Source organism: Anomalospiza imberbis, chromosome 2 (assembly GCF_031753505.1).
Source record: "Anomalospiza imberbis isolate Cuckoo-Finch-1a 21T00152 chromosome 2, ASM3175350v1, whole genome shotgun sequence".
Lineage (NCBI taxonomy): Eukaryota > Metazoa > Chordata > Aves > Passeriformes > Viduidae > Anomalospiza > Anomalospiza imberbis.
In genome coordinates, this window is record NC_089682.1 from 18,454,434 (window position 1) to 18,469,390 (window position 14,957).

Below are 14,957 nucleotides of genomic sequence, written 5' to 3' on the forward strand. Positions count from 1 at the left end.
TACTCTGCTGATATATTTTAACCTTGAAGTGCTAAATGCCTGTTGTGCATTTGTAAAAGATACAGGTCACTTACTTTAGTGAGAAGTTTTTTTTTTTTTTTTTTTAATAAATAATTCTAGTGAACAATGAGTGAGAATGCTGTTGACTCTGGAACAAAAATATGTATAAAAACTTCTGCTATTGGATTTCCTTCTATTCATTGTTTGTGGGCAATGTGCACTATATAGAAACATTAGTTTTCTCAGTTCAGGACAGATGTCCCAGTTCCAGAGAGGATATCCACTCAAGAAAGTTATTAACTCCTATTAATTTTATTTATTAAATAAACATACACCCAAGAATATATTTACATAATTTTCTGAACCCATTGTCTGATCCTGCATTAATTTCTTTGCAGTAGCAGGACACACCATCTTACATTGTAAATCTGGCCAGCATACTGATAGACTGTCACAAGTCCTGTTTTCCTTCTAATAGCTAAAAACATAAAGCAGAATCTCATTCTTGCTTTCCTTTGCTAGCTGCCTTCTAACCCCTTTAATGCTCTACTTTTAGTTTCTTTTTCCCTGTTAGAAATCACCTCTCAAACCAACTTAATAATCTAACACTTGCTTGCAAAAAGTGATTTAATTAAGGAGTGAATCCATGCTGAACATTCTGCAATGCACACAAGTACGTGAACTGCAGTTTTGGAAACAGTTTGTTTAATGTAAATGAAACTTATATTCTGTGAAAGAACTCCGCCTGAAGCTAAAAAAAATTTCCAAGTATCCAGTCCCTTCAGGAAAAAACTCAGCACTTGGAATAATTTTAACGGATTTACTAGCAAACATTCCACTCAGATAGTGTAACTATTTTTTCCTTTTACCCTTTATTTCTTTACATATTGACGTTATTTAAAAACATGTAAGATTCATTCAAGCCATCTTTAAAAATACATTAGCAGTTTTTAAAAACTGATTTTGCAGTTTTTAGTGGCAGCACCCACATAATATCAGCATAGAATTTAAAATTACAGAGTTTCAACAGAGGTAAGTTCTCATACACGTTTCCAAGTCCCTTATTCTACAGGGATCACTTTACAAACAAATCCATCTGCTGTGATACCACTGTTCTCCACATTCATTACAAATAACGTACGTCAACATTTGTTCATCCGGATTTGTGTTTCGCACCCAAGCTGGAAGAAAGAGAGTTCCTCTGGCAATCATAGTGACAGTGCAATCAAATTTTTCACAGCGTCTGCACTTTATTTTCTTTGTATGTGTGCCATTAATAACCTGTGGAAGCTGATGTTCCTGAACAGATGATTTTGTGTACAGGGCCCTGAGCTGTTTCAGTTCATCGCTGGCCATTTCCATCACTGTCATCTCAGCAAAAGCCTTTGGGCTCAAAGTTCCTGAAAAAAGGTTATGCTTTAAGTGGCAACTTTTAGGGTTCTTAAGGTTAGAGATTTTACTTCTGATACAATTTTTATACTTTTTACCATTTTTAGCATGAAGAGCAAAAATATGTTCTTCAATTTCTTTAGCTAACTCTAGCCATTTAACAGTTTCTTCTTCATCTTTGCCAGAATCAATCAAAGCTTTGTAAAGAAGATCCACACATTTACACCTCAGAGCTCCCATCAGATCCTGTTGCAGACTTGCTTCGCTAACAGCAGATTTAGAATCTTCATGAACAGTGTGTTGTTCCTCAAAAGAAGAAAGCTGATTCATACTGTCTTCTGCATTGTTACATACCACATTTTTAACAGTTTGTGATGGGATCAAACTGTTGGAACTAGTACCATCTAATGCCTCCTGCTGACATGGTTCTTCAGACAGCGATTGCTCTCTAGGAACTACACTGAGATGCTCAATTTCTTCTTTCACACACACAGAAACTGACTTTTTAACTGGCATTGACTGAGCACAGTTATTCTTGTAAAGTGTTTTCCACCTTGACAATAACTGCTTTGCTTTCTTTTTCAACCCTCCTGAAGGGCAGTTCTTGAGTACTCTATATACAGCCTTGGTAACTTCTGTCTCCTGAAGATATTCTACAGTAATATCAACATCTTCAAGTTCTTTAAGATGATCCTCAATATCTTGCAAATTGTTCTCAGACAGCAGTTTTTCAATACAATGGGTTCTGTGTACAATATTTTTCAGATCAGACATTTTTAAACCTGGAAACAAAAGAAAAGATCATCACCTTTCCCAGTTATGACATTAATTCAATCTTCTGTATACTCACACAAGGTCTTCTTTTCCTTTTATGTTATTTTATTTGTATATATCACTGGGTTTCCCACCATTTTCTTGAAATGGTGTACAGAAGCCCAAAACACCATTCTGGTTCCTACATGACCCTCAGCTTTTCACTTGCTATACAAGAGATCATGCTGCATCTCTTTCAGAAGTTTCTCCTTACAGCTATCAGAGAAGCCAGTCAGAGTCATGACTTTTACCTGAGGTCCCACTGTTGCCCTTCTCCTTGCTAGCTCTGGCATCGTATTACAGATGGATTATCAAGATGGGGCAGCTCAAAAACAATGACACCTGCAGTGTTTCAAAACACTGACATTTACAAATTTTGAAAATTCTCAAAGGTTAAAGACAGATCCCTCTATATTTTCTTGCAGCTGTAGCATTATTAAAGCATGCTCCCATATATTCTCAGGCATAAAGGAAAATCAAAGGGGGTCTTCGGAATGCAGAATCTCATGGTTTCAATAGTATTTCCTTTTGATTCCTTTTCATTAAGCCCTTTGATCAGAAAATGTTCAGTGCATCATTATTGCAAATTCACATGCAAAAAAAATATATTCTTAACATTATTCTTGCTGAAAAGGAGAATTAAATGTAGAATGCAGAAATGAATGGTATGTTGTGTTGTGTTCTTAATTTCTGCTGTTAGCCTTCTAAGTTTATGCACAAAATCAGTGTTTTGTCTGAAATTGCAACCATCCTGATTCTACTCCACAAAAACTCCTCTACCTGACAGAGACAAGGCTGGCTACACACATCCGTATGGGAAGAAGTCATAAGCTGGTTTCTTGCAGAGAACAGGGGCAGAGAAGGGACAAAAGATACAGCTGGGTAATTTGCACCCTACTGTTTCTATGACCACCACCCACTAACTTGTCTTTTACATGACAGAAACAAGTTCAAATTTTAGGTAGGACCCCAGAGCTCCACAAAAGAAAAGGACAGAGAGTATAAGACTTTACTTTTTTCTATAGAAACAGAACCAACCCATCCTCCACAAAAAATGTTCTTAGCATTCCCTTAAGCTGTATTTGAATACTCTTGTCTTACATTTTGAAGTCCTGCAAAACCTCAATAATTGCGATTTCAGAAACCAATTTATTACTCAAGAAGTTTCAAACTCAGAGAAAAAGGATGCAGTTTTCACATACTTCAGTTGAGCCCTCTGCATCATCATACTAAAAAGAATGTGAGTGCATCCACTCCTCTTTTCTTCTACAGGAACACAGAGGCTGTGAACAGAAAGAAGAGCTTTGTCATGTAGGAGAGCCATCACAAAGCAAGAACACTTCCCTGTCTCCAGAATACCAAGAAGTGGACCTTAGAAAATTATTATCTGCCGATTTACTGTTTGCAATCCAGGGCAGAGTTGGCGACAGCTGTATGTTAAGCCAGTATGACTGTCCTATGCCTTAGAATCAGTTCTGCTTCTTCCAGCATACTCCACATTTTCTTCAGATCTTGTGTCTATGTATGTGTTGTATTATGCTCACACGCCATAAAATAAATGTATCTAAATGCAAGATGAAATCATGAACTCTCAACATTTAGCTTATAGGACCATGGACATACAAAGAAATTATCATACACAAACCTCCGCTGCTAATTTGTCAGTGCATATACTTCTATCCTGTGGCAAAAGTGAGGTATTTTCATTTAGGATTATGCATCATAGAAGGCTCCCTCTCTAATACTGCGGGTTGAAGATCTGTGTGTAAGAAATCTGTATGCAAGAACTGTACACAGAGTCTGTGGGTATCACCAGCTTCATGCTAGAGGTCCTTGCTCATCATTATCAAGCTGACCCTACCCAGCCCCCCAGCATGGTAAGGCTCTACCTTAGGACTCTTACACTAAGGCAATAAATTAGTAATCTTAGTTTACTTAGTTATCTTAGTAATTTAGTTATCTTAGTATCTTAGTTAGCTTAGTTATCTTAGTAACTTAGTTACACTAAGGCAATAAATAAGTTAGAAAATTTAAAATTTTCTCAGTCCTGCACTGACTTTTTCAAGTTCATGCAACATTAATTTCAAGTTTGTAAATGTTTTGGCAGCAGTTAAATAAACAAACTGAAATCACAATATGGACATCAAATTATATACGGTTATTTTAAAATAATTTTGGAAATTAAACCACCTAATAGACTACTAATATTTAAGTCAAAACAATCACTTCTAAGGATATGCTTTTCTCAATATGTACAAGTTATAGCGACGAGGCAGGATGGAATGACTCCCTTCAAATGTAACAAGCAAAGTTAGGCAAAAATAACAGGAAAAGTACTTAAATATTTTAATGGAGACAGATATTCACTGGTAATTGGGAGAAGCATAAGAAAAAGCATTAAAAAAAACGCTGAATAAAGGTAATAATCAGTGACATCAGAGAGGTTTCTGCAGGGCAAAATGGTCTTGAAATGGTCCTGGCTTTGTGTGTGCCTAGTTTGCAATAAATTTCAAAATCTTTCAAGGTGAAAAGCAACATATACTTCTGAAATACTACACTAACTACTGAAATATTACACTAGCTACTCAAGCATAAATTTAATCTCGGTTTCCAAATTAAAAAGAAGTGTGATGAAAACAATAAAAAGTTGTTTGTATGTTTGTTGCCCTATAAATTAAGTAAGGACCAGATTTATCACCAAGGTTGACACAGACCCCATGGTTTTACACAAGCAGAAATTGAGATTCCTAAACTTATAAGGAACAAATAAAGTAATTCAACATTTCATTTTACTACCATGGTATCTTTCAAAGGATGAAGCAAAGCCCATTAATACTGGGGAATCTGCGTTGCATTCATATCAAGTCTGAATGCCAAGCACCTTTTCTGCCTTCCTAATCAAGGCACAACATGATTATGTCAGACAACTGTAGAAAACATGTTTTTCATATTCTTGTAGGGAGAAACTTGAAATTACTGATGCCATGGTAATACTGCAGTGTATTTTCTAGCCAAAGTTCACTGGGAACCCAAGTATAGCAAGACTAAGTTCTTCCCTGCTCAGACTCCTGTTCTTTGATGTTTCTGTTATAAATAAGATAGAACAGTAAGTTGGGAGAAGACCCAAAACCTTTTGAAGAGAATGCAAATGTGTCACAGAAATCAAGCTGCAATTCCAAATGGAAAATTATTCTACCACTTGAGGGAGCTGTGGCATAGCAAACTCATGGAATGTTTTTAAAAGTGCACGAGAAACTCCAGCTGTGAAGAAAAAAGATAAAATAATTATGCTATGAACTTTAGGAGACTTCAAATTTTTAAGGTACATATTTGCCTAATTTTGGCAAACAAACCCTGCAGAGTCCATAGATGCTGGGATACACGCAGGAGGGAAAGAGTATATCCCTTATCCAGTTATTGTCTGTACACTGCGCTTTTTTTTTTATTTGGAATTTGACCGCTTTTCTACCTGATTTAATGCAATTTGACAAATGCTGCTGAGCAAATATTTATAAAATTAACTGAATCGAACTCAGTCAGCACTGTTCAGCTGTGTTCCTAATTCTAAGAGACAAGAAATCTGAGACAGACTAGTTTTTTTCTTAAGTTACAAAATGAATCGTGCATCTTTGTTAAGGTGGAGCTGTAAGAAAAAGAATGAACAAATGATAGTGTCACAATTTTGTGCAATAGAAAACAAACATCCTCAACCCTCCCACAACTGCACAGGGCATTTCAGTTTAGCAATGACAGAATCACAGAATGGTTTGGACTGGAAGAGACCTTAAAGAACACCTAATTCCAACCCCCCTGCAATGGGCAGGGATGTCTTTTACTAGACTTGGTTGCTCAGAGACCCATCTAACCTGACCTTGAATACTCCCAAGAATGGGGCAGCCAAAACTTCTCAGGGCAACCTGTTCTAGTGCCTCACCACCCTCTGTGTAAAGAATTTCTTCCTAACATCTAATATAAACCTGCCCTCTTTCAATCTAACTCCACTGACATTTGGTCTGGAACGATCTGCTCATACAAGAAGTCTCTCTCCTTCCTTTTTATAAGCACCCTAAGGTACTGGAAGACCACAGTAAGGCCTCTCTAAAGCCTCCTCTTCTCCAGGCTGAACAAGTCCAGCTCTCTCAGCCTGTCTTCATGGGAGAGGTGCTTCAGCTCTCTGAGCACCTTTGTGGTCCTCCTCTGCACCTGCTCTAACAAGTCCAAGTTTTTCTGGTGCTGAGGACCCCACAGCTGGATGCAGCACTCCTGCTGGGGTCTCATGAGGGCAAAGTAGAGGGGGAGAATCCCCTCCCTTGACCCGCTGGCTGGGCTGCTTTGGATGCAGCCCAGGGTGTCATGGGCCTTCTGGGCTGCAAGCGCACACTGTGGGCTCATGTCCAGCTTTTCATCCACAGGAGCCCCCAAGTCCTTCTCTGCAGGGTCGCTCTCAGTGACTTCTTCTTCCAGTCTGTGCTCATGTCTGGGATCGCCCTGACTCAGGTGCAGCACCTTGCACTTGGATTTGTTGTACCTCAGGAGGTGTTCATGGGCCCACTACTCAAGTTTGTCCAGAGCCCCCTGGATGGCATCTTGTCTTGCTGTGGTGTCATCTGCAAACTTGCTGAGGGTGCACTGATCCCACTGCCCATGTCACTGATGAAGATGCTAAAGGGTGCCAGTCCCACAAGAGTCATCACTCACCACCAGCTTCTACCTGGACACAGAGCCACTGACCACAACTCTCTGGCTGCATCCATTCAGCAAACTCCTTATTCACTGAATGAGTCCATCCATCAAACCCATGTCTCTCCAATCTGGAGATAAGGATGTCATGTGGGACTATAATAAAGGCCTTACAGAAGTCTAGACAGATTTCACTGGTCAGTCTTCCCTTGTCAACCCTGCTGTCACTCTATCATAGAATGCCACCAGATGACTTGCCATTAGTCAAGCCATGCTGCCTACCTTGAATTACCCTCCTGTCTCTTATGTGCCATAGCACATCTTCTAGGAGGCTCTTCTGAGGCACAGAGGCGAGCCTCACTGGTCTGTAGTTCCCTGGATCTTTCTTTCTCTTCCTTTTAAAAATGGAAGTGATGTTTCCCTTTTTCCAGTCAGCAGGGACTTCACCCAACCACCATGACTTTCCAAATATACATGAGAACATCTGTTTGAATTCCAAGCGTACACTGAAGGTTACAAGGCTCGTATTTACAATGAGACTCTGTAATGCTGTGCTGATGAGGCACTTTCTTGCCAAATCATTACAAGCTCTAATGAGTCACTTGTGTGTACAAGAATAAATGATGACAATCAATAAAAACCTTGCAAGCCAGTCTGCTTCCAAAAAAACCCCTAAACTTCAGGCTATCTCAGGTTTAAAATATGGTCATCCTGTAATAATGCCAAGTTGAATCAGAAAATTTTTAAACAGTAAAATGACTAAGTAAGAGAAAACCAACAAACAAAACCCTCCCCCCCACTAAAAAAACAAAAAAAAACCCAGCCTGAGACACTTGCTATTAAGTGCAAATTCAGTCCCCAGGAAAAACACTGCCCTCCCCAAAAGCATTTGGGATAAATGCTTTGTCTTTGCTTTACACCTTATCTTGTACAAAGCCATTAGTCCATTTTGTCTTAACCCTGAAAAACCAAGACAAACTCAGAATGACTCCAAGCAAGAGTGTATGAATGTCTTCCAAGGGTGAATACTTGTCCTTTTCTCCCTCATCCCAACCTCCATTGTGGGTGAACTTTTCTCCAAGAAATTCTATGTAACTGGAAAAAAAATCCAGACCACAGCCCAGACAAGGATCAGAAGTCAAATACTCCTAAGATTGTGTCCTGGTTTCATTTGGGGTAGAGTTAATTTCCCTCACAGTGGCTGGTATGGGGCTGTGTTCTGGATTTGTGCTGAACACAGGCTGAAAATATGGAGATGTTTTTATTATTGCTGAGCAGGGCTTACACAGAGCCCTGCCTTTCCTACTGCCATGCTGGCAAGGAAGTTGGGGGTGCAGGGGAGACTGGGAGGAGAGACACAGCCAGGACAGGTGACTCCAACTGACTGAAGGACGTTTCAGACCATCTGACATCATGCTCAGTATATAAAGTGGGGGGAAGAAAAAGGAAGGGGGGGACATTCAGAGTGGAGTTTGTCTTCCCAAGTCATTGTGACATATGGTACGCTCTCCTGGAGATGTCTGAACACTTGCCTGCCCATGGGAAGCAGTGAATGAACTCCTAGTTTTGCTTTGCTTATGTGTGCAGCTTTTACTTTTCCTGTTAAACTGTGTTTGTCTCAACCCATGAGTTTTCTGGTTTTTATCCTTCTGATTCTCTCCCCAGTCCTGCTGCTGAGGCCCTGAGTGAGAGGCTCCGTGAGGCTTGGGGTTAAACAATGACACAGGGTAATAAATGTTCTGCAAATGTTGTGTTAAAAAATGTTAATGCTATAGCAGAGGTGGTGCACAGCATAGTCCTGGAAACACAGCTTTCTTTGGGCAACCTAAATCCCATATAAACAATGAAAATTACCAAATGCTATTTTAAGTTCAAGAGCCTAAGCAGAAATCAGAATTCTCACAGCCAGTCTCCAACCCCAAAAACATTTCTTCATCCTATCTACAGTGACAGAGCAGATATCAATGATGTCATCAAGAAACCATTTACTGGAGCTTTTATTTTACCTTGGCAAAAAACAGAGCTCTTCCTGCCTCTCCACAGGACTGCCTCCCACACCTAAAAAATTCAGAACTAGACAGAAGTTCATCTTCAAAGAGCCACATGAACAAAGCTAAATGAATGCAATGAGAACTGAGCCAATACAACAGTATAATTTCCAGTTGTCCATGACCGCTGACACCTCACTGACCAAGAGTCACCTCTCAGTCACAGATCCAGAAGCACTGGAGTAGCCAGTACTAATATGGAGAAGTAGCTTTGTTCTGCATCTTTTACATCAGTGACTGCTTGAACTACAGCACTCAAATAATCTGGAGCAATACTGTCTCAACCCTATGCTTCTCCCAGTGAAATCATTCTCCCACAACTTTCTTCCCAAATTAGCAAGTTTGAAGAGGAGAGATGGCAGAGTGTATTACATTCATGTGAAGATGCATAGAGTATCCTCTTTTACAAGGGCAATTTTTAATCCTTATTTGGAGTTGCTTCTACTAGACCCCTCAATTTTTAATTAAAATAGAATTCTTATATTCTTTAAAAAAAATAAACAAAACCAATCAATAGAGCACATAATGAAATTCTCAAGCCTCAGGGATCAATCTCAATCTAGAGCTGTCAGCAAATTTTTCTAAGATCAAACACGCATGGATTTAATGAGACAGGAAAAGCTGTTGTCCTTACCAGACTGCTTAGCCACTGGCTTCGTTTGATAGCAGTATGTAAGCCAGAGCTCATGAAAAGGTTCAATACATTACAGCTACACCAGATAAAGTAAACCCTGACTTGTTCCATGGCAAAAACAAAATAAGAAAATACTTTACAAATTCAACAGCTACAGCTGTTTCGAATTCTAGGATGCTCCGCTGATGTTAGAGAGGATGCACATCCCAGCAGAGACATTACCTTGCTAATGGCTCCTTTTAATAACTTCATTTACAGTCAAACTGATTCACACTGGAAGATATTTCAGCTTTTCCTATATCCTGTCTTCCTTAACCAGGCAAATTTTTCTACTGAAGTAATTAACTACTCGAAACACTGAAATGTTATAAGTAATGCATTATTCCACTGATAGGAAATCTTTTATTTTTACTGATATTGTTGACCTTGTTAATAAAATAATTTTATGGAGTTTAAAAAAATTACGAAATTTACTTTTAACAAGTTACAGGTTACAAGTGTCAAGTGGAGATATTAGCTAATCTCTTCCACAATTGGACAGATATACAGACTCACAATACATTCTAATACATTATGATTCAGGGGGCAATAATAAAATGTTTGCTGAGAGATGTTCTGAGAGAATTGTCATCAACAGTTTTATTGGCAATTATGTATAAATAAAGTAGGTGTCTACTTGCTTTAAAATTTGTACCATTTCACATAAAGAAACACTTGTGGGGTTTCTCTAAGGTATGACCAGATTATTTTTTCAACATTAACTAATTTTATTCTAAAATCCACTTCCTAGTTTGGACACAAGGTCACAGAAATGTTCCATGGACTCTATGGTTTTTCAAATTTTCATGACAAAGCCTTGTCAAAGCTGGAAGAGTAATCTCTTTTCTCTCAGCCACTTTCCACTACTTGTCAGTATGAGGTACTAGCTGGGGCTTCAAGCAGGTCAAAAGTCAGGCTTTTGACATGCAGGGCACATTTTCTAAACATGAACTCCCATTTTGGCCTCAAGTGACAATACATAGAATAAGAAGAGCGTTGAACGGAACTTCAGCAGATGACTCAGACATGACTTAAAGCTGCTACAGTAAAGTTTATAATGAGATTCAGGCTTTTGGTGCACCTGCACACAGTTTTCCACAAACCATACAGTAACTTTTGTGATTATATATTAACAGAGTCTCCTGCTAGCTAAAGAGTACAGCTTATTATGGCATTAAAATCCAAGCTGGTTAGAAATACATCTGGCATTTTCCCAACACGTCTCTATCATGAAGAGCAAAACTTAAGCTGAGCCAAGCAGAAAATGCTAATATCAATCCTTTAACATCACCTGCCTCAGTACTGAACCAAAACTTCACTGTGTGAAAAAGAGGTTTTTGCACTTTGTGAAATTACTGCTTCATTTCTTAACATTCTTTTTTCTCAACAGTAACAGATTTTATAACAAAAAAGAACTGCTGTTACATCTGACAGACAACATGAACAATGTTTCAATATTTTCCCACAGCAAGAGGATATTATAAACATTCTCCCTCACTCAAGAAACATACCTGGCAATAGAAATATGTTCTAAGTGGATTAGTGTCATCGTTTATTAAATATCTACTTTTATGCAATGTAGTTTAGTCTCCTAACTGTTCATCTGGATGGATGCAAATGTTCATATTCATATTTCCAATCACTTCAGACAGCAAACCAGCCAAAAAAAAAAAAATCAGGAAGGCTGTGGTATCTCCAAGTAGAAGCCAGTTTCTTCAACACAGTTTAACTGTATTGCCTTATACAGGTAACAGTTTCAGTTCATTTTATGTTTTGGTGCTGTTTCAATACCACTGGGATTGTATCAGTGGCTCTCCTCCCTCTACTCAATCTCTGTGCACAAGAAGCATTCATAACACTGTCCCCCAAAGACTGGGAAATCATAATTCAAAATCCTTGGTACATTGAGATTGGCTTATACACTACAATGCTCTTAGAAGTAAAAAAATGGGAATTGTTCTGCATTTCTTTTGAAGTTGTAAGCCTCTAGTCTTCCCATCTTTCCACCTCAGACAGAATGATTGGGAATTTACACCTCTTTTAAAAAGGAAAGGTTACAGTATTATGCACAACATGGGTCCAGCAGCCAGTACTTGAAAAAAAAAATTCAGACTTTTGCATGTTCTATTATAACTAAAAAATTATGTATAAATAAATTGTCTTCTACAAAACTACAAAAGACTGAAAATTCTTTCCCTGTTCACTGGTAAAGATGTTACCTTTCATGCTCATTCTTGGTTTTACAGCTTTCCTCCACTATTTTGTAATTTCATCTTAAATTTCTTGTTCATTTACCCAAGGAGAACTAGAACTTTTTAAACATACAGAAAAGAAGAACATGTTGTGAGCTGCAGGTATAACATTGGCTTTTAAGTGAAAGATCTCATCATATTTTCTTATGTGTCCATCTATTTTTCAGTCTCCACAAATACTGTTTATATCCTTTTGCAGATGTACCCATTTGAAACCTGGACAACCTCAATCTAAACAAATCTTTCCTGAGGTGAATCACATTTCCTTCTTTCACTGAGCTCTGCATTGGCACAGCAGTCCAACAAAAAAGACTGTCTTGAAAACAGAAGCCTAAATCAGTAAGTAAAAATGTACTTAAGACATATCTATCCAAAGTACATTTGTTAACTTAATATTTCAGAATGAAAATATGAATAATTTTGGAGAGAAATAAGCAATGCTTTCTCTTGAACACATTTCCTTGACAAAATAGCTTTAAAGATTATTCTTAATCATACACAGCTACCAAGGAATTAAATTCTAGCACACTCCAAGCAAAGGTAAATGTTTAGTTTCCAAAGTCTTTTTATGGAAAATTGTGCTGACAAATTAATATAAAAATGGAACATGTAAGTAATAAAAACATGCTTTATGAACTTCTGCAAGCTTTTCATCATTTGTCAGATGAACACTGTCTTTTCATTGCTTTAACTTTCTTTTTTTTAGTTAAGTCTTGGCTGTATACTATTTGTCATTCCATTGCCAGGGCCATACTTAGATTAGGTATCACTTTGTTGTTGTTTTACAGGTTTTCCACTGAAAAATTATAAAACTTTTTTCCTTTAAAAATAAATCCTTAGTATGCAGGAGAGTGCATATGCTCCTGAAAAGGCCATCCATTCTGAATGGATAAAGAATATGATTTAAACAAATGGTATTTGTAAAATATTATTAGTCAGGAATGTCTGCTGACATTCCTTATGCTAAAATATGAACACTTAAAAGTGAAAGTACATAATTTCTTAATACTTTAGAGTCTTGATCAAAGACCCGTGATGTACTGGTTTAAGCAAAGGGTGAAATACACTTGAAATGAAATAGATTTTTATATATTTAACTATTAAAATAATACTACATTTAAAAGCGTGAGCTCTAGCTCCTTTCTATATTTATACCCACAGATATCTTATTTCAAGACATCAATGCTGCATGGAGACCAATATAAAAAACACATAAAGAATTCCCATAACAGCACCATTACAGACATCCCTCCTGCAGCTTCCAAGGTCAGCCTCTTCTGCGAGTGGAAGCACAGCCACTTTCGACAGAAGTCAGAAGGGAAGTTACGGCAGCCGGGAGCAGTAGCCCAGCCGTGTGCATTTGGAAGCAGCTCACATTCGCGTGGCGTCGAAGCCAGCCACAGGTGACAGCTTGTCTGGCCGAGATTTGGGGTCAGGCTCATGCCACCAGCGGCTGAGAATCGCCACTGGAACCTTCCTCTCGGTCACCAGCCCACGAAACTTGGGGGAGATCAGCCTGCAAAGCCGCCTGTGTTCGCTTCCCAGGAAACGGGTGGGCCCGCGCACGCTCTAACCGTGATCCAGACTGCCAGGGGCACGCTAACTCTGTGGGGTTTTCTCCAAATTCTCCATTAAAACTTCACAAAACCATAGCACTAATTAGGCTGGAAAAGATCTGAGATCATGGAGTCCAACCTATGACTGAACATCACCTGCCATGTCAACCAGACCACGGCACTGAGCGCCACGTCCTCAAACACCTGCAGGAACGGTGACTCCACCACCTCCCTGGGCAGTCCATCCCAGCATCTAATCACCTTGATGAACAAATTCTTTCTAATGTCCAACTCAAACCTCCCCTGGCTCCTCATATCCGTTCCCACGACACATCCCCGGACCAATCTAGCTTAATTCTGCCCCACTGCTGTCCTGCTCAGGGGCGAAATGCTGTCCCGCACAGCCGGGGCAGGAGGAAAAGCAAGCACAGCCCTACCTACCAAACCCCACTTCTCAGGGCGCTGTTCCCCGTTCCCCTCGGTCCCGAGGGCCAGCCGGGGCTTGCACCGCGCTGAAGGGCAAACCAGGGCTGCGGAGCAGCTGGGCGGTTCGTGCCTCCTGCGATTTCCCCCTCCGGCCTCACCGCCAGCGCCAAGGCAAGGGCGGCGGCTCCCTGGACACTAGTGAGGCGGAGAAGCCACACTCCTGCTGCCCCCGGTGAAACACACAGCGCTGCTCCCGCACGCCCCGAGCCCCGGCAGCCGGGCTGGCGCCCTCACCTGCGCAGCGGGGCCCGCCGTGGCGCCGCCCGCCCGCTTCCTGCTCCGGCGCCATCTCCGCGCGGCTGCGGCCCAGGCGGCTGCGCGCTGCTCCTGTGGCCGCCGGGGCGCTGGCGGACGCCCGGCTTGGGCAGCGCCGCTGCCGGCGCGGGGTGTCTCAGGAAAGAGAAACCACGTCTCGTTGTACCAGAAACAGTGTGGCCAGCAGGACTAGGGAAGCGATTCTTCCCCTGTACTCAGCACCGCTAAGGCCGCCTCGAGTACTGTGCCCACTTCTGGGCGCCTCTCTCCAGGGAGGACACTGAGGTGCTGGAGCGTGTCCAGAGAAGGGTTGGGAGCATATGTCCCATGAGAAGCGGCCGAGGGAGCGGGGGTTGTTTAGCCGAGAGAAGAGGAGGCTTAGGGGTGACCTCATCTGTGTCTACAACCACCTGACAGGAGATGGTAGCCAGCTGTGGGTCGGCCTCTTCTCCCACGCAGCTAGCGACAGGATGAGCGGATAGAGCGTCAAGCTGTGCCAGCAGAGGTTCAGAGTGGACATTAGGGGGAATTTCTTCCCAGAAGGAGTGATTAGATGCTGGAATGGACTGCCCAAGCAGGTGGCAGAGTCACCGTCCCTGGAGGTGTTTAAGGAAAGTCTGGACGTGGCACTCAGTGCCGTGGTCTGGCTGACAGGGTGGTGTTGGGTCAGGGGCTGGACTTGCTGCTCTCGGAGGTCTTTTCCAAGCTAACTGATCCTGTGAATCTGCTGTGGGATGACTGTGGCAGGTGCATTCCCTCTGGGCTCCTGTGCTGTCCCCGTGGCTACTGCAGGGTGGAAGCACTC

General features: G+C 40.8%; 1 protein-coding gene across 4 annotated transcripts; it reads right to left on the reverse strand.

Annotated features, from left to right (window-relative positions):
- Positions 1-609: 609 nt before the first annotated feature.
- Positions 610-14,265, reverse strand: TCEANC (transcription elongation factor A N-terminal and central domain containing). Of its 4 annotated transcripts, none has more exons than XM_068180037.1 (2): positions 14,132-14,265; positions 610-2,171 (listed from the first exon to the last, which is right to left on the reverse strand). In XM_068180037.1, the coding sequence occupies exons 1-2, from the start codon at positions 14,184-14,186 to the stop codon at positions 1,081-1,083; spliced, it is 1,146 nt and encodes a 381-aa protein (XP_068036138.1). In that variant the 5' UTR covers positions 14,187-14,265; the 3' UTR covers positions 610-1,080. The 4 variants fall into 4 exon arrangements, with proteins under 4 accessions (XP_068036138.1, XP_068036141.1, XP_068036142.1 ...); XM_068180040.1 differs by lacking the exon at positions 14,132-14,265 and adding an exon at positions 13,996-14,125; XM_068180041.1 differs by lacking the exon at positions 14,132-14,265 and adding an exon at positions 13,097-13,325.
- Positions 14,266-14,957: the final 692 nt, after the last annotated feature.